The 26,544-nt window shown below is 39.0% G+C and overlaps 1 protein-coding gene across 3 annotated transcripts in view; it reads left to right on the forward strand.

Annotated features, from left to right (window-relative positions):
- The first annotated feature begins 4,427 nt into the window (after positions 1 to 4,427).
- Positions 4,428 to 26,544, forward strand: part of CRBN (cereblon) — a 36,093-nt gene continuing 13,976 nt past the window's right edge. The window contains exons 1-6 of one of the 3 annotated variants that reach the window (XM_036737920.1): positions 4,428 to 4,607; positions 9,974 to 10,080; positions 10,886 to 11,088; positions 12,014 to 12,163; positions 15,960 to 16,122; positions 24,892 to 24,954. In XM_036737920.1, the coding sequence (XP_036593815.1) occupies positions 4,547 to 4,607; positions 9,974 to 10,080; positions 10,886 to 11,088; positions 12,014 to 12,163; positions 15,960 to 16,122; positions 24,892 to 24,954 (747 nt within the window). In that variant the 5' untranslated portion in view covers positions 4,428 to 4,546. Of the gene's footprint in view, positions 4,608 to 9,973; positions 10,081 to 10,885; positions 11,089 to 12,013; positions 12,164 to 15,959; positions 16,123 to 24,891; positions 24,955 to 26,544 lie in introns of those variants that run through there. The other 2 variants (XM_036737921.1, XM_036737922.1) reach the window with 2 other exon arrangements.

The raw sequence follows: 26,544 nt of genomic DNA on the forward strand, positions 1-26,544 counted from the left end.
CTCTGGGTGGCCCTTATGCAGATTATGGACCCTGAATTATCTCTGTTGGCTAGAAATACATGTAGATGTGCCAAGGAACACCCTTTATTCAATTTGCTTATTTCAGAATGGAATTCACATTCGAGTTCAGTAATGTTTATCTCTCCCTATCTTCTGGGAAAATATCACATGCCCGGTAATGTATACATTTCATTTTTTTTTTTTTTACCCAGAAAGAGCCACAAGAGCCGGCTCTTATGGATGTTGCCTTGTGTTTGTGGTAAATACCAAATGCATTTTCAGAAGTCTCCATCGACCAGTAGATGAATTCCTGAGAGCCACAGACATCTTCCAGACTTGACCATTGGGCAGCTGGAGCAGCCCCAGAGTACAAATGAATAACCTGGTGGTTGTGGATCCATGGAAGCTGCCAAAAGTTAATCGGTGGTCCATTATTATTTTGATTCTGCAAGTAGGACCAGAGTGGGTGCTCATGAAATGTGAGGAGCCATAAAAGGCACACAGAGTGTAATCAGAGACAAGGAAGCCTGAGGTAGTGTCCACTTAGAAAAACTGAAGTGTGGAATAGGAGGAAATGATCTAGAAGAATCCAGCAAATCTTCCATGGGAGAACGATTACAGCAATAACAATAATGTTTATATAGCACTTAAAAGTTTACAAAGTGCTTTGCATGTGCAATCTTATTTGATCCTCACAACAACCTTCTGAAATACATGTTATCAGTCCCATTTTACAGATGAGGAAACTGAGGCCGAGAAAGGTTAAGGTTTACACAGTATTGTCCAAGTTGTCCTGACTCTAAGGCTCAGTTCTCTATCCAGTACAATGCTTAGATAAGTAAATAATGAAATGAGTGGTCAGAAAAATAGCTTTTGATTACTCATGGCCTATATATTTTAAATTATTAATAGATTAATGAGCATTTGTATAGAGTCTTAAGTTTTATAAGGCACTTGGCAAATATTATTTTATTCTCACAACAGTTCTGAGAGATGGGTGCTATTGTGATCTCTCTTCTACAGATGAGGAAACAGAAGCAAACAGAATACATGACTTGCCCAGGGTAGCACAGGTAGCATAGATTTGAACACAGCTCCTCTCGACTCCAAGTCCATTGCTCTATTGGCACATATATAAACATATTAACAGTATATGCATGCTTATATAGGCTATGTGAACACACTTATAAACATACACATATTTTCTCATTAGATATTTCTTTGATAATATATTTTATATGGCTTCTCCTACATAATTCCTTGATTGTCCTTTGGGTGAGCCTCAAACCTGTATTGTAAGACCATAGAATGTTGAAGCTGAAAGAAACTCTAGAAGTCATCTAGTTCAACTTCCATCACTTTCCAGATTAGGAAACAAAATCAAATGGCTTCAAAACTAGATTCTCCAACTCTAGATTCATCTTTCTTCCAAATGTACCACTCTGTCTTGTCCAATCTTGCTTCCCCTAAGATCATATCTCTCAACTTTTTATCCTGTGGATGCACTGCATTTCTCTGTGCCCACCTCTAATCCTTATAAATAGAATAAAAGCTCCCTGAAGGCAAAAGATAATTTCATTTTTATCCTTGAGCCTAGCAAAGAGTCTAGTATAGAGTAGGTGGTAAATAAAAGCTTATTGAATTATAAAATTAGATACATTTCTACATTAGATACATTCTAATATTCACAGTATATTAGAGCTACAAAGAACTTTAGAAATTTTTTTTTGAGGGGGGAAGGCAGGGCAATTGGGGTTAAGTGACTTGCCCAAGGTCACACAGCTAGTACGTATATCAAATGTCTAAGGCTGGATTTGAACTCAGGTCCTCCTGGCTCCAGGGCCAGTGCTCTACTTACTGCGCCACCTAACTGCCCCTGAAATATTTTATTTTAAAAAAGATTATATTCATATATTTTATTTTTATACCATTTAAATTGCCCCTTGTAGTTTTTACCTTCATTTGTCCCCTCCCACCGAGAGGTAAATAATTTAAAGAAGAAAAAAATAAAGAGAAAAAAATCAAAACTGATTAATATATTGAAAAATCTGACATCATGTGCAATGTTCCACACCCATGGACCCCAACCACTTCAAAGGAAGGGAATAGTTTTCTTCTTTTATATCTTTTTGGGGGACTAAACATATTAGGGTGTATCATGAAGGCAGAATTTATGATTTCAAAGAGAATCTCATATGTCTGAAAGGTGCGGAACCGCAAGATATAAGGAATTCTCTAGGTAGAAGGCAGAAAAACTAAAGTATGTATTTAAGCTCCACAGGAACAGACCCACAAACCAGCGTCCCCATCTTGATATTTTGATCAAAAGCTTCCAGGCCCAATAAGTCCGCCTCACAAGAGTAACCAGGAGGCCACAGAGAAGTGAGATGGTATAAGGCAAAATCGTATACATGCTTCCCCTCTACGGTAAGAAGATTACCCACTGGCCTCCAGTCCTCGCTCAGCACTCCTTGCTCCGCACGTGGGTCAGCTCTGTAACCGGCAGCTCCTGAGTCAGCTTTGGCTGTAGGCGTCTCTGGCTCCAACCGGAAAAGGAAAAAAAGATCTTCAAGCCATTTTCTCCCCTCTTATAGAGTTTTTGACATCATCAAGCGCTGCCTGAATGACCGGGACCAATTGGTTCTTGAGTTAGCCCCTTCCCCTAGGTTAACACCCAATAGGGCATGGCTCTGGAGTCAACACCTCCCTTCAGCCAGCCCCATGACTCATCACACAGGAAGTTCTCTACTTACAGGCATGGGTTTCTGGGCTTCCTGCCCCGGAAGAGGTCACACAAGAAGTTCTCCGCTCCCAGGCATGGCCCAGCAATGCTCAATGAGATAAAGTGAGTCACTCAAAGAAAACAAAGGCCACTCTGGCCACATAGGGTTGTTTTTTTTTAAGAATTTCACAACACTGAGCTTCAATTATTTTATGGTTGCCATTTACATCGCTGTATTTGTGTGTATTCTTTTCTTGCCTCTGCTTATTTCACTTTGCATCAGTTCATACGTCTTTATATGCTTCTCTACATTTACGATGTTCAGTTTTTTTCTTATACCCAGGTAGTATTTCATTACATTCATGTACTGGAATTTGTTTAGCCACTCTTCAACAGAAGGACAGCTACTTGATTTCCCTTTCTTCACCACCAAGGAAACTGGTACTATAAGGTGGTTTTTTTTTTTTAATGTGTTTGGAGTCTTTCTTTCTTTCTTTTTTACTAACCTCCTCAGGCTTTCTGCCTTTCAGTGGAATCTCTTATTCATAGGGTATGGACCTTTTAGCCACTTTACATGCATAATTCCAAATTACTCACAGAACTGTTGCACCAAAGCTGAGCCCACAATGCGTTAAATATAGCCATCTTTCTACGATCCATCCAACATTAACTGTCCCCTTCATTAATCTTCTTTGCTGTGTGTGAGATAAAAACTTAGGGTTCTTTTGATGGGCATTTCTCTTATTGTGAGTGACTTGGAGCTTTCTTTCACGTGGTGCTTAAAACTTTGCAGTTCTTTTTGAGAACTGTCTGTTCATATCCATCTACCATTTATCTATTAGGGAATAGTTTTTAGTCATCTATCTATATACATGCATAAATATACACAGACACGTATATGTACACATACACACATATATAAAATTTCTTGCCATTTGCTAGGTCATATGTATGTATATTCACATAGTCAGCTAGATGTAGAAGTGGATAGAGTGTCAGGCCTGAAGTCAGGAAGATCATCTTCCTGAATTAAAATCGGGCCTCAGACACTTACTAGCTGTATAACCCCGGACAAGTCACTTAACCCTGTTTGCCTCAGTTTCCTCCTGTGTAAAATGAGCGTGGGAAGGAAATGGCAAGCCACTCCAGTATCTTTGCAAAGACAACTCCACCGGGCACAACTTAAAAATGACTGAACGTACATATACTCGTCGCAGAATTCTTAGTGACTGTTGGAGCACTTCGTGTGTGTGTACACATACACGTATACGTGTGTACACGTGCGTGTACATCCGTATGTACATGCACACCTATGTACGTGTGTATTGTGTGATGTGAGTACAAAGGTCCCTTGTAGCTCTAATTTTCTGCGCTTCTCTTATTTGATCTACAGTGGAGAATACAATTTTCTTCACAATTCTTTTACAAGTGCATTCATTTCAGCAATGTGTGCCTGTCTGTATGCACACACAAAGTCTACCACACCCCTTTCTCCAAGGAGGGAGGCACTACTCCTAGGTACAGCACCGTGCTCCCTTAGCCCCGCCTGCAGCCGCTGGGCGAGCCCCGGGAGGAGGGGCTGAGGAGCTTAGCGGCCTGCGTGGGCGGCTCCAGCAGGCGCCTCCTCCCCCGCCCTCCTGCCCTCCCCGCCCGCCCTCCCGCCCGCAGCTCCGCCTCCCCGCTGTCTTCGCGCCGCTGGCCCGGCAGAGGACGCTGTGGGCTTTCGTTCCCGGAACCTGGGCAGCGCAGGAACCCGGCGGCCGCCGTCTCTTTCTCTCCTCGGCCGCAATGATTTTTCCCAGACGGCCCCGCGGGTAAACAGACATGGCTGACGAAGGTGGCGGAGGAGAACCAAACATGGGGAACCACCTGCAGCTCATGCCCGGTAACCGCTAGGCAGCTGACGCCCCCGGGTAGCGGAGCGGGGAAGGCGGGGCCTGGGGCTGTGGGACGCCCGCTCGGGCCGGGGAGCGGAACCTGGCCCGGGCGGAGGCTGGTGCCTCGCGGCCCGCAAAGCGGGGCGAGCCTGGCGGCGGGCCGGAGAAGCGGCGGTGCCGGGGCGGGGGGCGGGGGGAAGAGGAGGATGAGGAAGAGGGCGGGGCGTTTTGTGTGGGAGTATTGGCGGGGGGAGCGGAGACCCCCCACCTTCGCCTCCTCGGAGAAGCCTCCCCGGCCTCCCCCCGGCCAAGGGCCCTGGTGCCTCCGCGGCCTCCCCCGGGGCGTTCGGGGCTCTTCTCGGGTCCCTCGAGGCCCTGCCCGGGGAGGCCTCGGGCGTCGGCCCTCCCTGCCCCCCCCGCCCCCTGGAGAGTGTAAGCTCCTTGAGGGCAGGGCCGTTTCGTTTTGGCCTTTGTGGCCGGGGACCTGGCACGTAGCAGGCGCTCAATAAAGGCTGGCTTGGGATGGAGCCGTCGAAGGCCGCCCGGAGCAGGTCTGCGGGAGGGGCCGAGTGCAGGCCGTGGGCCCCGGGACCCTCTCCTCATCCCCCGCCCTGACGGCGCGGCCGGAGACGGGCCTCGTTGTAGGCTCCCCCGAAGCAGTCGTATGTGCCCTCAGCCCCTTTCTGCGGCTTCCTTGTCAGTTCCCAACCCCCTTCGTTTCTCAGAGCCTACTTTGGAGGCTTGCAAGGGGCCCAGCAGCAGCCGCGATGATGCCCCTTTTACCGACGTGGAGACTGAGGCCAGGGAGGGCTGGGGCTGGCCCGGGATCACGCGCCCGGTGTCTCTGGCACGATTTCAAGGCTTCCTTGACCGAAGCCCGGCCCTGCCCTCGTTCCATTGACCTTCCCAACCTCACTGACCTAGGGAAAGCAGGGTTACTTTAGCATATGGAGATGCTGCTGCTATTGTCACTCTGCCGGGGGGGGGGGGGGGGGGGCGCGGAACCTGGGACTCCTGGTACCTCTCAAGCCCGGTCCACAGCTTTTTCTGCCGCACCACATTGGCCAAATGCCCAGAAAAATGCGAACACAATAACATTACAGATTAATTTTAAATAGACACAAAAGACTACTAATTTGTTGTCCTAGGACTGTAGCTACTTACTTTGTGTGGTTTTGTGTACATATTTACCAATTTGTTGTCTCCCATGTTAGACTCTTAAGTTTAACGATGGCAGGGACAGTTTTCTGCTTTTTCATGGTATCTGAAGGACCTAGCGCAGTGCCTGACACATCATAATCAATGAATAAGTTTGTGATTAATCGGTAAACATTAAGTGCCTATTTGTGCCAAGTACTGTGATAAGCTCTAGGGATACAAAAGCAGGCAAAAAAATTTGATGATTGATTGAAGGATGGATATAATTAAAATAGGATGAAGGAAAGAAAAATGATTTGAAGGTAGGTCAAGGATGCAGACAAATGAAGTATAATGTAAGTAGGTCTGTCTAGGTACAGTGGAGTGTTCTTTTAGGGAATAAGTGACAAATGTCTGAAAAAGTAGTGCATGGCCAAACTGCGGAGAACCTCGGAATCCAAGCCAAGAAATTTTGAATTTACCCCATAGCTGTGGCCATTGACCGTTTTTGAACAAGGGAGTGACATGATCAGAGGGGTGTTTCTATTAATTTGGAGACAGAATCAGGCATAGAGTGAAGGAGAAAGAGAATAGATACAGGGAGACCAGTTACAAAGAACCTTTTTCTGAAAAAAGTAAATTAGGCAGTTGTTTGGATCCTGAGAGCCAACTGATTTGTCTTATGTCCGTTTAAATCCTAAATCCTAAGAGTCAAATTATGTTGTATGCAGGGTAATTTCTTTATCCACCAAATCCAATTTTTCTGCAGTGGTAGCAGGTGAAAAAAGTACAGATAGGGTTGTACTTACTGCTGCAGTAAAGTGAGTCATCAGTCTTTATAGGCTTCCAAATTGACCAAAGTCAAACACTAAACAAGTGTTGGTATGTATTTTGTTAAGAGTTATCAGTAGTCACAGAGCCCATATATGTCACTAATGTAATAATAGTGATTTCCCAATAAGAGTATTCAATTAATTGAACATTTATTTTTAGTGAAAATTAATATAATTTTATCATTGCTGTAGTAATTTTGTAGCAGATTTCTTTGATTTTGATAGTCCTTGGTTTTCAAGAGTTAATAAAAAATCCAGCACTTTTACTGTATTGAGACATATTTGCATTCTGGACCATATTTGGTTCATATATTGGAATTCATATCCATATACTAAAATATATCATGTATTGAAATATTTCACATTTGATTAAATTTAAATTAATGTGCACACATTTGTTATCTTTTTGTTGATACATTATCCTTCTGTTTATTAATTCTTACATAGAGTGACTAGACCTGTGATTTCATTGGCATAGTGAGCTCTGGGGTTGGCCCCTTCTCTGCACATAATAATCCTAGGAGGTTACTTAGAATACCAAGAATTTGCCCAGGAGTCACACAGTTGGTATGTGTCAGAGGTGAGACTTAAGCCTAGGTCCTCTGGCACCAGGAGGGCTGTCTATTCACTGCCATTCTGAATATACTTACAGATACCAGATTAAATACACCTATAGTGTGTATATTGTGAAAGAGGTTACAACTGCTATGTGCAATACATTGTGATAGGCACTGGTAGTATGAGATGGCAATGTCCCTGTCATTGAGACCCTATAATCTAGTTGTGGGGGTGCAAAATAAGACAGCTACATTGATACAACAGGTGCCTAAGAGAGACAAACTAAGTACTAGGAAAATGTTCTGTAATAGCAAGGGTGGGGTCAAGGTGAAAGAGAGTTTACCTGAGCTTCAAGGAAGGAAGGAAAGGATTTCTATTGGTGGGGAGAGGGGACACTATATGAATGGCATGGAAGCAGGAAACCAGAGGATGAGATGGGGAGCAGCGGGTAGTCCAGTGTAGCTGGAACATAGGATATATGAAGAGGAGTAGTATGCATTTAGGTTGGAGTCAGATTGTGGATGGCCTTAAATGATGGCCTAAGGAATCTCGTCTTCCTTAGTAAGCAGTGTGAAGCTGGAAGGTGGAGAAGAGTGTCGTCAGACCTGTCACCTTTGGAAGATCACTCTTGCAGTGATGTGTATGATGCATCAGAGAGGAGAGGAATATTGGAAGGCAGCTGGTGGCATAGTATAAAGATTTCTGGGCCTGGAGTCAGGAAGATTCTAGTTCAAATCCCACCTCAGACACTTCCTGAATGAGGGACCCTGGCAGGTCACATAATCTCTCTGTCTCAGTTTTCTAATCTATGAAATGGGGGTTATAAGACTCTACGTCTCTCAATTCAGTGCATTTTCTCTGACTGTTCTCCATGCCTGAAACACTCTCCCTCTTCACCTCTGCCTCTTAGCTTCCTTTATGTCCCAAAAAAATCTGTTTTTTTACAGGAACCCTTTCCCAATCCCCATTAATTCTAGTGCCTCCTCTCTGGTAATTATTTCCTATTTATCCTGTATATAGTTTGCTTTATACATATTTGTTTGCATTTGGCCCCCATTAGATTGCAAGCTCCTTTATCCATAGTGCTTAGCACAGTGCCTGGCACATGGGCACTTAATAAGTGTTGATTTATTGACCTTGCTCCCAGGGTTGTTTTGAGAATAAAATGTGATAATATTTGTAAAGTGCTTTGCAGACTTTAAAGTACTATATAAATGCTAGCTGCTTTTACTGTAGTGTGTCTGGAAATTAATGTGTGAAGCATTTATTTAATGGAAGTGCAAATGTATAGTCTAGTACTTTGTAAGAAGTGATACCTGTATGTAAAAGTCAGCTTCTCTAAAATTGTTTACCTTGAATTTGCTTTGCAAATGTGAAGCTTGAACAAAGAGAATTTATTTATGTGTTCCTTATTGTAGCTATAGAAAACAAATTTTTGAGAAGAGCTTGTTATTTGGTAAAAGTCTTCTAATTATTTTCTGTTGCTATCTCACAAAATAGCATTATTTTTAATGTAAATTGAAGAAGTTAAATTTTCCCATAATGAAATTCATTGTCTTTTTTCATGTTTAGTGTGATTGATAACAATCAAACTAAAGAATATTCACAATTTAGCATGACCAGAAAGAATGTTGTAAAGTTTCTAAAGTCAACAAGCAGCATCTGCTGCTGGGGATATAAGGCCAGACAAAAAACAGCCCCCACTCTTAAAGGAGCTCATAGTAAAGATGATGCATCATTGAATCCCATAATGACAGAATATTAGAGCTAGAAGAGACCTTAGAGAACATCTAGGCCAACCCTCTGACTTTTTTTGTGAAGAAACTGAGGACCCATGAGGGAAGACTTACCCAAGGTCATACAGCTAGTAAAGGGCAAAGATAACTGAACCCCAAGTAGTATCCTGATTCCAAGTCAGGGCTATGCTGGCACTGGCTTGAACCAGCAGCTGATTGTTCAGCTGAAAGGGTGAACATTTAATACACCTCAGAAATTGACAAATTCTGCAAATCAGGAATTGGTTTATTGTTTTATTGATTGTCTAGATTTAAGAAAGTGATGAAGAAAATGTTAATTCAAATTAAACTTAAAAGAAGAGGGAAGGGGAGTGCATTTATAGCACCTACTATGTGTCAGGTACATAGTAGCACCATGCAAAGTGTTTTACAAATATTATCTCATGATCTTCGCAACAACCCTATGAGGTAGGTACTGTTATTATCCCCATTTTACAGATGAGGAAACCAAGGTGGACAGAGGTTAAATAATTTGCCTAGGGTCACACAGCTAGTAAGCGTTTGAGGCTGGATTTGAATTCAAGCTTTCCAGATTCCAAGCCTAGAGCTCTGTCTACTGCACCATCAGCAGGGCTGTTAGCCATTTTTCAGCATATCCCTTTTCCGAGTCCATTGTTCTTCCCATTCTACCAGTTTTATCTACTGAACAGATCTTTTTTATTTTCTTTGATACAGTTTTCTTTTGTAAGCAGATGAAAGCTAGGTTTTTAATGTGTTTATATTAGAAACATAAGAGATTTCTTCTAGAGGAAGAGTTCTTAACTTTATTGGTGTAATGGACCACTTTGGACCCTTTCTTAGAATACTGTCTGTAAAATATTAAGGGAAATTTTAAATTTCATTTAGAGGTTAATGAAAACAAAGATGTATTTTTCCCCTTCTCAAGTTATGGACCCCTCCAAAAATTTATCCATGGGTCCCAGGTTAAAAACCTCTGCTCCAGATGTACACATCCCCAAAACTTTAAATGTGAAACTTTCTTTAAAATAATTGCATTTTAACAAATTAATTCACTTTTAAAAAATACAGTATTCTTTTACTGCTTATTAGCAGAAAGTGAAGAAGATGATGAAATGGAAGTTGAAGATCAGGACAGCCAAGAAGCCAAAAAACCTAATATAATAAATTTCGACACCAGCCTGCCAACATCTCATATGGTGTGTACTTTTGGTTATAATCCTGATCAGAGCTACTTTTAGCTATCATATTCCTGTAGGTTGCTGGAAACAGTGATTATGGTATTTTCCAGTATGACCTAATGAAACTCTCGTGTGGATAAGTTTGTTAGCTGTTTACTAATTGACAAGCCTTCTTTAATGGAATAGTTTTGAAAAAACTGTACTTAAGTATGTATATGTATTTGTGAAAAGAAATTTGAATTGTTACTCCCAAACTTTTTCAGTACAAGGATTATTCAGTACAAAATTATAAAATAATTTTGACCCCCGTATTATTAATATCCATTGAGTTAGGAAATAAATTATAAAAGGCTACTTTGAATTCAGAAATGCTTTTAAATGAACTTGTATTTTCTTAAATGTTTGTGTGCATTTAAAAAACAGGTACAAGATATTGTTTATTCAGTTTACAAAAAAAGTATGATTTTTATGCTGACCAACATTGGATGTTTTGTTGAAGGTAAATGATGCTTAATGTAGATATGGATTCATGTACCCCTTTCTCTAACTTCTCAGCTCACAGTTTGAAACTTTTTGGATTTAATCCAATGGTTAATTTTCACTCTTCTGTAATCACAGAATCCTATTAGCACTACAATTAATTTAGCTTAATGTTCAACTTTACACATTGCTGCTTGGTAGAGTAGTGTTATTTAATGCTTTAAAATGTCATACATTTCAACTTAGACTTTTGAATCTCAGATTGTATCTATTTATGTCACATTAATGGTGTTTAATACATTTAAGATTTTGCTTTCATATCCGTGTATGTATTCTTAAATAGTATCTGGGCTCTGATATGGAAGAATTTCATGGCAGGACTTTGCATGATGATGACAGCTGTCAGGTGATTCCAGTTTTGCCACAGGTGATGATGATGTTGATTCCTGGACAGACTTTACCTCTTCAACTTTTTCACCCTCAAGAAGTTAGCATGGTGCGGAATTTAATTCAGAAAGACAGAACCTTTGCTGTTCTAGCATACAGGTAAAACATTTGAGTCAATTTTTTATATCGTTTGTTTTCTCTGATCAGTGGTATAGTGGGGTGGTGAAGCCAACCCAGATGATTACATTCCATCAGTCAGTCAGTAGGCATTTATGCATGTGCAAGGATGGCATGTGATTCTGTGAATTAATAGATTTCATTGATAAAACTCTAAAAATACCATTTCTGAAGGTTGATGACTTTCACTGTGCACATTTATATATATTTCTATATACACACACACATATATTTGTACACATGACTGGTAATTCTAGGATTAGGCTTTGAATATTTTTATATTTTATTCATTATATGATGTTCTCAAATGTTTGAATTGGTTTGAGTATTCTTAATTTAAAAAGTTTCAGAAACTTGAATGAATGCCAGAGAATGTACAAAATTAAAAAAATTCAGTTCTTAATCCTAGAAATTTTACTTATTTGAAGAGAAGAAACAAATTTTGTATTTTAATATAAAAAATTTGACTTTGCAAAGGACTTCCTATCAAAATGATAAATCCATGATTTGTATAAACACAACACAGCGGTATGGAAAGACTAGGCTTTAAATACGGTAAAGGGGAATGTAGGAAACTAAGAGTCGGGAGAGGAAACACAATGGAGTAGAAATCCAAGGAAATATCGCAACTAACATTTGATGTGGAAAATGAGTGAAAGTATGTTTGACAGAATCTCCTTAAGTCCTAAATGAATTCAGACAAATTAGATACCTGTTGTTTTCTTTAAAACTTCTTGTGCACTTTCCCTAAATCTGGTTGTGATTTTTTAAAAGATGGGGCTCTAGCAAACAATGAGTTGTTTTGTGAAATTTGTACATGTTTAATGCCATTGGTAGCTTTGCGTATGTTGAAATTGAAATTTTAGTCACCTGAACGGCATTTCCTTTTTTAAAACCATGTCTTCAGTAACATACAGGAAAGGGAAGCACATTTTGGGACAACAGCCGAAATATATGCCTATCGGGAAGAGCAGGACTTTGGAATTGAAATAGTAAAAGTGAAAGCTGTAGGAAGACAGAGGTTCAAAGTACTTGAAATAAGAACGCAGTCGGATGGGTAAGAAATTGCTGTGTTTGCTTTAAAAGTTGTCCCTTTATTATCCTCGTGACTTTAGCCATTTCCTAATAGGTTAGTATGATTATCCTTTAAAAAAACACTTTGACCTTTTCCATGTATTCATACTGTTATTATCATGCTTCCTGTTACAGGAAAGAACTCCATACAGCCTGGGTTTCCATTCACTAAAGATCTAATTGTACCCGTCCATGCAGTATGGGGTTTGGGCAGGTCTCTGTGGGAGAGTCTGTCTTTCGTTTACAGATGATGATTTTTAGACTACTGGGAAAACTTTGCAGGCCGTGACTGTACATTAATCAAACAATCTGTAAACATGAAGTGTTTACTACATGCCAGGTACTGTGCTAAGCACTGGGGATGCAAAAAGGCAAAAAAGCTCCCTCAGGGAGCTCCCAATCTAATGGGGGAGACAATATGCAACAAATATGTATAAAGCAAGCTATCTACAGGATAAATAGGAAAAATTAATAGAAGGAAGAGTGGTTGGGGGAGGCTTCTTGTGGTAGATGGGATTTTAGTTGGCATGTTATCTCTCAGGTGGCAGGAATTAGGTTTTACTCTGCTTTTGTGTACCTCATAATTCTTAATACATTCCCTGGGCACATAATGGGCATCTAAGAAATGCTTGTGGGTTGATTAAACCTAAGACAGCTAGGTGTTAGGCAAGGCTACTATATTTTTTTTAGTGTTTTAAGTTTTATTTCTGTTTGTAGCTTACCACAACTTAATCTTTTAGTTCTATAAAAAAAGCACCCGACTTGATTACAAGCGATTGCTTAATATAGTGAACAATTTTTTTTGTTGTTGTCTAGTCATTTCAGTTGTTTCTGATTCTTCATGACCCCATTTGTTGTTTTCTTGACAAAGATAGTAGAGTCTTTTGCCACTTCCTTGTCTAGCTCCTTTTACAGAGGGGGAGACTGAGGCAAACAGGGTTAAGTGACTTGCTCAGGGTCACACAGCTAAGTGTCTAAGGCCGGATCTGAACTTGGATCTTCCTGACTCCGGGCTTGGCACTCTATCCATTGTGCCACCTAACTGCCCCTTGAACAACTGTGTATTAATTATTATCACTGTCTTGTGCTTAATAGTATGAAAATTCCAAAACAGACACATTTGGCAGATAGGACAGAATGGAGGAATATATAACAGGTTATGAAGAAGCAGTGAATTGATCTAGTAAAAGGCATTGTAACTTTACAGGCTATTTTATTAATATAATTTTTGCTAACTTTTTTAAAAAATAGACATCCTGAAGGCTGTTTTTTTTTTTAATGTGCTGCAGGGACTGGGTTTTTTTTTTTTTAACATCGCATAAAGGACAATTGACATTTGATGCTATGTTTCCTATGTATTATTTGTACGAGAGATTTTTGGTAGCTGCATATTTACTATTTGAACACAAGATGGCAATACGCCAATACCTGTGAAATTGGTTCAGGAATGTAAAGCATATGACTGTGACTTAATAGTAAAGACCATTGTCACTCAGTGTTAGAAGAGATCTTTTAAAGGGCATTTTCCCTTTGCGCTAAAATGAGACCACTATTAAGCTACCTCAAAAAGATGAAAATCTGTCCTTATTTTAAAAACTTCTACAAAAGACAACACAGTCTGCTTTAACAACCCTTGCTGGGAATTCTTTGTGTGTAATTTAAATCACTTCACCCTATTTCCTTTTCTGTCTGTAGCAAATGGGAGATTGAGAATAACTGGGCACTGTTCTTTTGTACTACCCCATATAACCATGAAGCCTGTTCCATGTATGTAGCCTTTTCATTTCTAGGAAAAATCGTCTTAGCATCCTGAAGATCTTCCTGTAGGTCTTATATCACAGTCTTTGAGTAACTTTTGTGACTCTTGTGAATTTTCTGAATCTTTCAACTTGTAGATGTCACCAGCGCCTTAAACGAACTTACAGTGGCAAATAAAATTTAAAGATGGTGTGTGTATGAAGTTAATAATGGGAAATAGTTCATTGTTGGTTCTAATAGATTAATAAAATGCATAGTAAACCTTTTAGTTGTATTTGTTTACTGATCTCATCTCTTACTCATAACTTTTAAATATTCATGCTTTATCATATGAAATTATGGTTTTCAGTCATGGTTAGACAAAAATATTTTTAAGTGTGTCATTAATAACTTTTGAGGAGATGAGAGTTTTTTAATCCTGTGCATGGTCACATAAATGTATTTAGTTGCTATTTAACAAGTCATCTGAGCAACAGCAAGAAGAAGATGGAGAATTTAAAATCATTTTAGTTCATGTTTGGGTAGGACAAAAGATTTACCCCAAATATGTTTAGTGAACATACATACAGTTAAATGAATCCTTACTTAAAGGATCCATTTTAAAGTTTCTTTGAGTGTTCTCCCATCAATGCAGCCTTTGTGATCTGCTATAGCAGCTAACTCTTTGGTTATATGCCACTCCAGATGTTGTCAGGTTGATACAGGCACACCAGGCATACACATTGCATTGCTGAGCAGGTGGTGAAACCTGCCAGACTCGATTACCCTGACATAGTCTTTGAGAACTCAAAGATACTTCTGTGCCATGATGAGGCATCAGTTTAAGACTGAGGTGGAGAGGAGTGATCCTTAGTCATTTTCACATCATACCTACATGCTCTGGAGGGCATATGTAACTAGTTCCATTGAACGTATAAATGCAATTTTCTGTTTCTATTTCATAGTCTTCATTTTTATTAGGGCAATAATTGATTTAAAAAAGTCATTTTAGAAGCCTTAAATATAAATAATGATTGAGCTAGGGACCTTCTAAAAAATTACATAGAGTATCTTATTGAGCTGCTATGGAATGTGATTATTTTGATGAACTGCTTTTTAATAGTTAAATAGCATGGTATACAGAATTTGAGGTGTTTTATTTGCTTACTAGTTCAGAATGTTGTGTCTTTAAGTATCAAGGAAAGATAAATGCTTTCTAATATAAATCCTTTCTACTCGAATTTGAGGGCAGTAAATGATACTTTTCCATTTGCCTAGTACAGGCAACCTTCACTTTTCTTGTAGTGGGAGAAATAATGAATAGATTTGAAATCTATAAACAGTTTTTAACCTAGAGGAGGCAGTATGGCCTAATCAAAAAGGCTCTGGTCATGAAATCAAAGGCCCAGCTCTGCTGTTTAGCTTTATTTCTTAAGATACCCTTTGATTATAATTAATTTATTTCTCCTCACTCAGTTTTTGTTTCTAAATTTGTGAAAATGGGAAGACACATTTGTATAGGACATACTTCTTAGGGTGTTATGAGTAAATCACTTTGTAAACTTTTGAAAGCATTTAAAGTGCTATATAGACATGTTATTAGCCTCATTTTAATCCCTTTTCTGCGTAATAATTAGCTGGTTCATTTGCTATTTTTTCCTCTTTTTCTTAAAATGCTGTTTCTAAAAGCCAAACAAGGGAGAGCCTCTAGGGGCTATAGATAATTCACAGAATAGATAATCAGTACTTGATGTTATGTTGACTTTTGGATCTTTTGGTTCAGTTTTTTTTTTTTTTTTACCTTATGTTATGCAACTTAGTATAAAATCCCTCTTCCTGATTCTGCATTAAGCTTAGCATCATGGTATCATGTGTGGACTATCTTCTTTCTGAAAAGTGTTTTGTATATTGACATGTAGTGGCTGATGAAATGACTTTTCAGATTTTTGTATTTTTAGAATGTTTTTATCTCTCCCGGAGCTTATAATCTGAATTCAGTTTTTGCTTAACCCGTCCACCATGTTTGGTTTTCTTGACCACAGAATTCAGCAAGCAAAAGTACAAATCCTTCCTGAGCGAGTGTTGCCTTCAACCATGTCTGCGATCCAGTTGGAATCTCTTAGTAGATGTCAGCTTTTTCCATCTTCAAAGCCTGTGTCATGGGAAGACCACTGTTCACCTCAGTGGTGGCACAAGTATCAGAAGGTGAGAATGAGTTGTTTTTTCATCTTTTAAAATTAAGTAAAGCTACTTGCTCCTTCTCTTGCTTTTTGAAGACTGCTCAGAATTCACTTCACCTCATGTATCATTTTGCTGCAAACTTTAAGGTCTTGTGTCTGATATCTACAGATCTGTTCTTCTATAACTATAGTTATTTTTTTCAGCCTTATTACTAGAAGAGACCATTGCGGTCAGCTCATCCAACCCAGACCTGAGGGTCTCAAAAGGGTTGGGGAGTTGTCCAAGGTTGCAGGTCTCCCAATTTAGGTTCTTCAAATGTCTTTTGACAATATACACTTGAAAGATCTTCAGAAAAAGCTAAAAAAGTGTTATGCAGGGTAGGCATTATGAACTAACTGTATAACATAGTTCTCGTTTTTATTTCTGGAGGCATAAGCACATTTACTGTAAAAAAAAAAGTTGGAATGGAATGGCACAAAATCTGAATAAACTACTTTAACTTAAAATAGTATGTTTTAGCTTTACCTTTCCTAGAACAAATGGCCTTAAAAAAAAAAAAGATTTGGGATTATAATGTTTTCTTTGGAATTTGCTTCTCTTAAAAATGCTGGCAGTAGCTAGTTATACATAACTATTTAAATAGATTAATTTTTCTTTTACGAAAGTGAAATAAAAGGGATTTATTTCCAGTTACCTGTTCGTAGGATGTTGTATTTCTTTCCAGATTTCAAATAGAATGTGCCTCTTTTATGGTTTCTGCCTAAGGAAACAAAACATCTCTCGTTTCCCATATTAGAGGCAGGGATACTCACCACTGTACTAACCAGGAAGATTGATGTTAACTTTGGGTTTTATTTGGAATTTAATCTAGGAGTGTATCCTTAAAGTTACAACAAAGTTTTCAGTTCTGGGTATAGAGATCTAGCATTATGTGATTCTCTGGTCTTTTACAGGTAGAATAATTAGATGTATTTAATTTAAATTTTATGTCAGATTGTCAGAAGTGTAAGATAATATAGTAGACTTCCAAGTTAAAACAAATTACCTTTGTATGGTCTTGGCTGAAAAGAGCTCAAAAGATCACTAGAAGGCAAAATGGTTACATTCGTTTCATACAAGAAGGTTATTGCTATCATTATTTTCATTATATGACATTTTCTGTCCTTTTTGAATGGAAGGAGTTTGACCAAGCAAGTGGGTTAGTTTGCCAGATGCTTGACTGTCTGCACTCCCTGATTTGGTTTATGGTTTTGACAGATTCACTACAAGATCTTTGGAAAGTCACTTAGCTCGACTGTGCTACAGTTTACCAGCCTGTGAAATGACTATAATGGCAAAGTATGTGATTTTTAATTAATGTTAAGTGGCTCAGGATTCTCATTGGAGAGGCATTATACAAACTGCTCACATTATGCATCTCCAACTTGCAAACTTAAATCTTCTTGACATTTTGACAGTATTAATACTAATGTCTGACATTTACCACTTCTCTATGGATATTCAGCTCCCTTCCTCCCCCAATTGTATTCTTTATTTCGCTCTATTTTTTCCCCTGCATTACTTTTAGTATTTTTGAGAGCTGCAAAGTGGAAGGTGTCCTTTCCTATTCTTTTTTTTTAATCAGCTTAAATAGATAATAGGTTCTTTTCATTCTCAAGACTCAGAAATGCTGATTGTCAAAACTGTTACAGGAAAATAGCTCTTGTCTTTTTTATAATCGCATACCTTGAAGGTAAGGACATTTTGCTACCATCCCCATGCTTGAGTTGATGAAAAATTCTCTTAAGAAACCAGATTATTGTATTCTTTTTTCTACAATGCAAAATTCAGTTGATTATTTACATGTTCTGGACACCAAAGAAGTATGTGCCTGCCCCAAGGAGTTCCTTTCACATTCTGAATATTTATATAGATGTATATTTTAAATAAGTTGATCCCTTCCTTACTTCTGTCCTTTCCGCCACCCCCACCCTGCCCATTTGGAAAGTTTCTTGGTTTATTTTGCTCAGAAGTAACAATAGTTATGCTTTATTTCTTTTCTTCTCTTATGTTAATGATTCAAGAGACAGTAAAGCATAGTGGGTAGAAAGCCAGCCTTAGAGTCTAGAACTGGCTTCATATCCCACCTTTTACACATGGTAGTCGTGTGACCCTGGACAAATCACTTGGCCCTTTAGTGCCTCAGGCAGCTCTCTAAGACGTTAAGTTACAGACCAGATGCTGATTTGCATTGGTAGAAGGGGAAGAAGAGTGGGAAGGGAAGGGAGATGAATAAGCTTTTATGTAGCACCTACTGTGAGCCAACTGGGGGGGTGCTGTGGATAGAGTGCTGGGCTGGAATCTAGAAGATTCATCTTTGTGAATTCAAATCTGGCCTCAGTCACTCACTAGCTGTGTGACCCTGGGCAAGTCACTTCACCCTGTTTGCCTCAGTTTCCTCATTTGTAAAATGAGCTGGAGAAGGAAATGGCAAATCCCTCCAGTATTCCTGCCAAGAAAAACCCCAAAATGGGTCCCAAAGAGTTGGACGTGACAGAACAATGATCGAGCAGCAGCTCTGTGAGCCAGGCCCTGTGCTAACCTCACTTGACCCTCCCAACAACTCCTGAGAGGTAAGTGTTATTATTGTCTCCATTTTATAGTTGGGGAAACTGAGGCAAACAGCAGTCATGTGACTTGTCCAGAGTCACACAACTAATAAATGTTTGAAGCTGGATTTGAACTCAGCTCTTCTGACCCCAGGTCCAGTGATCTGTCTACTGCCTCCCTGGTTGTCTTTGAGAGGTAGAGCAAGTTTCTGTACCAGGGATTTACTGTACCAATGAAATCACAGGCTTGGTCCCAAAAAATACATCGATAATTAAGTCTTCCTCTGTTATTCTTGTGGAAAGCCAGCTTCTAGTCACTGTCTCTCCTGGTTTGGCCCTGCCTAGTTTCCTGTTGATTTTATTGGACGTGGGGCCAGCAGGTCCCATTCTTGGTAATCGGATCTCATTAAAATGGAAGACATAGAAAAGGTGATGAGGGCGGAGACAGGCAAACAGAGAGGAAGAACAGGGGAAAAGTAGACAAAGAGGAGCACCTGGAAATGAAGAAACAAAGGTAGAGGAAGAATACCATGTAATGGATTAGATGGAGATGAAAGAGGATAGCCTTGACAGGAGGGAAGAGAGGGAAGCTTAGGAAGGGGAGAATGTGAAGAGGGAAGAGGGCTTGGGTAGAAAAGGAAGCAAAGGTATTTCTAAGACAAACCTCAAAAATGGTCCCCATGCCCTTTGTCCCTAAAGTTCTCCTGGGTTGAAAAGAAGAGGAGGGGGAACTCATGGTGGGGAGGGGCAGGGAGAAGGGGATTGCTCTTGTTGCTCTGCAAACTTCCCAGATATTGTTCGGTGCTGGAGGTCCCTGGTCTGTCTTTCCTTGGATACAAGGAAGCCCTTTAGGGGCAGAGAGTGCTGATTCTTGGATGTGGAAGCCCTGGAACAGAGCTGCAAATTTGGAAATCAGCATCTTCCAACGTTGACTGCATCAGTCCTTATTTACTTGTATCTTTAAGATCCTAGATACCTCCTGCATTTGCAAAACTTTATTGGCCAGGTTGTCTGGTATTTCAAGGATGTTTATTAATTCAGTGGACAATTGTGAGCACAGAGTAAACTCTTCGATGCATCAGAAAGCATCTTGCAGTTTTTAAATCATTGGACCTTAGGTTTTCATGACAAGAGGAAGTTTAGCCAAGTGTGGGGGTGCGGTGATGACAACAGAATAGGGGAATGCAGGTACCCCCAATATGAGAGCCTTATTTTCATGGTGCCATTTCAGTATTACAGCCAACAAAAACTTTGGCTAATGTGATTGAGTCTTCTGAAATGTTTACTTTAGAAAGCTCTAAGGCTTCGTTCATTCCTTTCTTCACAAAATTTAGTTCCAGGTATTTCAGAGGCGTTAAGAATGTATAAATAGACCTTGTCTCCTTCTTGCAGTAGTAGTTGAGGTGATATGGTTCGGGAGATATTTAGATGCTTCATGGCTCAGTCCCTCCAGCATGTGCTAATCAGGTTGCCACACACTTTTGCAGCAGAAAAGATGCTTAATGGCAGGAGTGCACATCATCACCTGCAGAGAGTGACTCGTCCACCAGCCATACTGCTTATCCAGACTTACTGAAGGCTAAACCTCTGCAGGAATTTAAAGGATCCAGGTGTGTAGTGTCCCTGAGATGTATGCAGTGAACCTTGAGATTGTTTGCACACACCTTCTCTCCACCCACAGAATAGGACATTTTTCACTAAAATCTGCACATCCCTAAAAGTATGAAAAGTACCCAGGCTTCAGGAAGTGGGCTTATCTAAGTGTAGTCAGAACATCAAAGGAAACACAGAATAAGAAACACGCCCCTCTCTGTGTCATCTAGCAATGGAAGATCAAAATAGAAAAAAAAATGTACTTGGCCATCATGTGTGAGCAGTTTAGGAAACTATCCAGCAGGAAGCCCTATTTTAGTGTTCCTTCTTTATGTCCTGTTTTGAAACCTTTGGCTTTGCTCTTATTTTAATTTGCTCTTTTACCAGACACAGCTGTTAGTGTTTGTTTGTTGGGTTTATCTAGATTCTTGCTGTCATGAGGGTTGGCCGAGAAACCTGTATATTTGCCATATTTTTGAGTGTAACAAAAGTGCTGTTTCTTTGAGTAGTCTGCTCCTGCTGGGATTCTGTCTGCATGCTTATTAATGGGAGCTCTACTGTAGTATGCGTAATGTTATGTTTAAAGACCAGCAGACTTTAGAAACATTCATTTTAAAAGGAAATGACACATGGATGCCTAACCTTCTGCTTTTTGCTCTTAAACAAAGCCTTGGTTTTTCTCAGCTTATTGGACAGGCTGGAGGAACCAGCACAAAAAACCTAGTCATGTCACCGTAGACCAAGTGTCCCATGACCACCTTGTACTGTAGCACCTTGTGCCCTTCATTCTCCTTGTAGAAACATAGGAGTTTCTAATTTACTGCTTTTATTTTAAACTAGACTTTACTGAATTGTTTTTCTCTTTAACATTAAATATCCCACAAAATTATTTTTCTGGCTGCCTACTTCTAGTTGGGGGGACTTTTAGAAGAGCATACCTTCATGGATAACAGCTAAGTTTGGATAAAAGATGTGGTGGGTTTCACTTATACACTTGATAGGACAGTGTGGAATTTATAATATTGCCCTCTGCTTTCAGTGGAAATGTAATTAGTGTTGAGTTGGAGTTTAACACTTTTTTTCTCTTACTTGAACCCTGTTGCATATTTGCATCCTTTTTAAGTTACTTTTCACATGGTTTTGAAATTCTCACTTGTTGAGAAACCAAAAAAAGGGATAAAAGGTAATAGTTCTGAGAGGGATTGATGGCTGTCTCTTGGTACCAAGAAGTGTTCATTATCAAACACAGTGATGCTGGCCTTCAGTAGTGAGCCCTGTGTTCCCCAAATGAAGGGGACTTCACTGATGAACCAGGGTGTTGGACACTTCTGAGGCACCAGCACATTAAAATTTGGTTTTACCGTTAAAAATTGGTTAAAACCTGACTGCTCTTATGAAATAACTGGTGTTGCTTAAAATATTTGTTGAAAAAGATATCCATAAATTTCTAGTTTATTAGTGTGACACAGAAATAAGACAGAATTCTCTTCCAGGGAACCAAAATTTCTTTAAAATTGGGGAATTTTGTAACTGCTTGAATATTTTTTGCTAACTTTTCTGCAAGTGTTCAATTTTTTTTCATATATTTCTGCTCTTTGATGCAATATTTATTTAACTGTACACAGTTGCTAGGAAGTAATAAATGTGGTTTAGTATATTAATTTTATGGTGCCTTTGTGTCAGAATAAACTATTTATAAAATCTTAGCACTAGAATGATCCTTAGAGATAATCTAGTCTGATCCCCTTATTTTAAACATGAGGAGGCTAAGGCCCAAAAAGTTTGTGACCCTCCCACACAGTAGCAGAGCTATAGCTAAACACTAGGTTTCCTCAGTTTCAGCTCCACATTCTTTTCATTACAAAACACTATTCTTTTAATTTTATAGTACGAAGTCATTTGTTGTATGAAGCATTTAATATTCTTGTGTAAGATACTTTGTTTAGATAGAATCATATGACCATAGATTCGAGCTGGCAGAGAGGTCTTCAAGTCCAACCGGCTCATTTTACAGATGAAGTAACTGAAGCCCAGGAGGGAGAAGCAGCTTGCCCAGTGTCACGCAGCGGTAATGGCAGATCTAGGATTCTAACCTAAGTCCTCCGATTCCAAATCCTAAGGCCTTTGCGATGTACCATGTTGCTTCAACAGTGTTCACTTTGCAAAAATCTACATTAGTTTCTTCCTTTAATAATAGCTTTTGGAAGTAAAAGTAGTGTGTGTGCATTAGTGGGGAGAGAAATGGCCATTCTTTTAAATCCACATTAATTATTGCTTTTTAAGTACCGTGTTATTTGGTGAGTTAGAAAATGTAGAATTCAAACAGAATCTGGTTTCCTAGAAATTTTTAGTTTATTACAGCAATTGCTTGTGTGGTATGGGATTAGAAACTTAACAGTATGTCAATAAGCTGAAACTTTTTATGATATTCTTTATGTTTCTTGTTACAGAGTAGGAAATAAAGGAGTAGCATATGGAGCTGTTGAAAGATAAGATTATTATAGATAAGTGTATGTGTATTTATAATGGCTAAGCTTCCATTAAGAGCAAAATTTTTAAGCCTATATTAATTAAAAGAGCTCCACAAAGTTACTAGTAATATGAAGGAGCTGTAGTTCTCAGTGTCAGGATGACTTATTTTCAATGATATTGTGCTTTCGTGCTATCTATCCCTCTTATTACTTTTAGGGGAGTCTGAATATCTTATTCTTCTCTGTTAAGCCTGTATGTTCAGCATAGGTAGATAAACAGGGACTTTTGGCTCACCTTGTAGAACTAATAACCAGTCTTCTGTCTTCACACCAGAGTTCCATGGTTCTCGGAGCAAAATTAGAAAGTACAGTTAAATTATAACTGTATAAACTTTATAACTTTATAAAAACAGATGTATTTGAAAACACTGTTGTATGAGCAGGTCAACAGTTGATCTTTGTGTTTAGGTTTCTTGATTAGTATTTAGTATCTAGTGTCTGCAAAGTATCATTAAAATATTGGGTATTTTCTCCTTTTAAACTATAGGATTTCAGGTTTGATGTTTTAGAAGTTTTAGCTCTGTTGGTTCTACTGAATTAATTCTGCTCTGACCCTATTGTGATGACTCACTGTTGCATGATTTTAATACACTTTAGCATAAAGTATATGCACGTTTTTGTTTCAGTGGCTTCTTTCTGCCATTTCTTGTGTTAAGTCATCTTTGGGATTGCGTAGTAGCTCATTGGTGTCCATTGGGCAGCTCTCTCTCTCCAGTGGAGAAACTGGAATGGATCGTGGCTTAAACCACATTCTGGAAATAAACATATCAATCTAAAGGGAAAGTTAATAAAGAATTTCCATTGTAGTTGAGGGACAGTGTTACCATGATTTCATGCCACTTGACTTATACTCACTCTGCCATGTTACCAGTAGGTTCTAGGTAAGTAAACATTGATTACATTGAGACTTGTGTGATAACAACATCTTGTTTTTTCAGCCCAATTACTATGGGTTCTATAGGTTCTAACTCCACATTGAATTCATTTTGAGGATTTAGTGCAAATACAATGGAGATTATGTAAAAAATAGAAATTATGCAAAATGTTCCAGTAATATTTTAAAACTCCATTCTTTTCATATTTACTTTATTCTTTTACGTTTCCTAAGTTATCTTCACCATTTGTTTTAACATGCGTACCTTTCAGTAGTATTCAAAGTATACAGTTGAAATGCATATTTGCGTCTTGTGCACAAAGTTGATCCATTGATTAAATGATTCATATAACTGAATTACATTGAGATTACATCAATAGTTTATTCTTCTGCCCACCTGTTTCAAATAAAAATGGTTGTCCTACTCAAACACAGAGAAAACTTTTTGACCTTTCAATAGAAATAGATCCATAGGGATTCCATATACAGATTTGTATTCTTTTAAAATATGAAAATCTTTCACTGGACCATAGATTATTTTTAAATAAATCATATAGCTATTTAATTTCCATTCAATTCCGTGAGCATTTATTAATTGTTTACCATGTGGAAGGCACTATCAAAATAGCTCTAGGCACTGGAGACACAAATCAGCCAGTCAGTAAGCACTATGTACACCATGCTAAGTGCTAAGGAGACTCACAATGGCAAAAGCTCAAACCCTGCCTCCAATGAACCGTGCTCTTAACAATGGAGACAACTAGCAAAAAACTGTATCTACAGTATACAATGTGGATGGAAGGGAATCAGAGTTCGCTTCGTAGCTCAGTGGACAGAGTGCTGGACCTGGATTCAGGAAGACTTGAGTTTGAATGTGACTTCAGACATTTACTTAGCTGTATAACCTGGGGAAGTCACTTCACCTCCGTCTTCCTTAGTTTTCTTAGATGTAAAATGGGGATAATAATTGCACCTCCTTGCTCACAATATGGATTATCATGAGGATCAAATGAGATGGTATTTGTAAAGTGCTTATCACAGTGCCTGGCACATAATAGGTGCTTAATAAATGCTTGTTTCCTTCCTAATCTCAAAAGGCTTAAGCAGAAGAGAAGAGGGGGATAGATTTCATTTTTGAGAAAATTCTCTCCCCCTTTTTAATGCAGAGGAACTTTTTATGATTTCAATATATGTTTTCTGTTTTCAGAGGAAGTTTCACTGTGCAAGTCTGACCTCTTGGCCTCCCTGGCTCTATTCCTTATATGATGCTGTAAGTTACCTTCAATCAATCTTTTATTTTCTAAGTCCCACCGTTTCATTTTTGGTGGATATTACTACATTACTATCATATCTCTACATTTTGATACATGTTTATTGAACGGAGTTTTATTTCCAGAAATGCAGTACTTCATTAGATGAAGGACACTAGGGAATTGGAAAAATTGCTTTGAGGATCTTTCCCTCCATATTTAGAACTTAAGGACGAGGTGTTCAACATTTGTGCATGCATTCATATGCTCTCGTTCCTTTCTTCTCTTTCTCTCCCTTCTTTCTTCCTTATTTCCCTCCTCTCCCCCTCCCCTATCTCTTTTATTCTTTCTCCTTATGTTTTTTTCTTACTCTGGGGTTCATTGACCTCTAAGGGATCTGTAGGCTTGTGGAGGTTCTGAGTTTAGATGGGAAAAACAAAAAACAAAATTATGTCTTTATTTTCACTAATTAAAATTTCACATTTCCTTCAATTATGAGTTAAAAGAAAAAAGCATTATTCTGAGGATGGGTTCGTGGACTTTGCCAGATTGCTAAAGGGGTCTGTGATAAACAGAAGGCTACTGGGTTCACAGTAGAAATTGTGAACTGACATTTAATATCAGAAGAAAAGAAGCCTCCAAAATAGTAAGTCTGATCCTTCAGATGACGAGGGAGTTGCTTTCTAAAGTGAATTGCCTCATTCAGAGACTCCTTAGAGGAAGCCATGATACAGAAGGTTGGTATTACCCTTGTCAGGCATTTACCTTTTACTGAGAATCTCTTAAGACTTGCAGGCACAGTGGATTTCCACTTCCAGCTGTGTGTGTTTACTGCCCACAAATGCGTATGATGTAAGGTAGAATGGGATAAGGGCAAAGAAGTTTCCCCACTCCAGTCCATCCTCCATTCAGGCACCAAAATTATTTTCCTAAAGCACAGATACCTCCCCTACTCAATAAACCCCAGTGTCTCCAGAAACAAATGAAAATGCTCTGTTCAGCATTCAGAGCCCTTCATAACCTAGCCACTCTTCCATCCTTTCAGTCTTCCTACACCTTACTCCCAGACACACACTCTTCATCCAGTGGCACGAGTCTCCTAGCTGTTCCCACGAAAAAAGCGTTCATCTCTGGGCATTTTCTGTTTGTCCCTCATGCTTGGAATATTCACTCTCCTCCACTCAGACTACTGATCTCACTGGCTTGCTTTGAGTTTCAACTAAAATCCCACCTTCTGAAACCTTCCCTAGCCCCTCTTAATTTCAGTGCCTTCTCGTTTTTAATTATGTCCTAGTTATTTTGAATGTAGCTTGTTTGTATGTATTTATTTGCATGTTGTCTCCCCTATTCAATTGTGAACTCCTTGAGGACAGGGACTGTCTTTTTTGAATCCCTAGCATTTAGCATAGTGCCTAGAATGTAGTAGGCACTTAATAAATGTTTATTAATGATAATGATGGAGGTCCATATAAAGTGGACTTATGAAAATTTGAGAAGGGAAAGAGCACTTTCAGCTTCTTGGAAGAGGTGGCTTCTTTGTGGCCCCCAAATAGGCAAAGATGGGGAGGGAGTTTATTTCATGCTTGAAAGTATGCATAGAAATGGAGAAA

This window comes from Trichosurus vulpecula, chromosome 9 (assembly GCF_011100635.1).
Source record: "Trichosurus vulpecula isolate mTriVul1 chromosome 9, mTriVul1.pri, whole genome shotgun sequence".
NCBI classification, from domain to species: Eukaryota; Metazoa; Chordata; class Mammalia; order Diprotodontia; family Phalangeridae; genus Trichosurus; species Trichosurus vulpecula.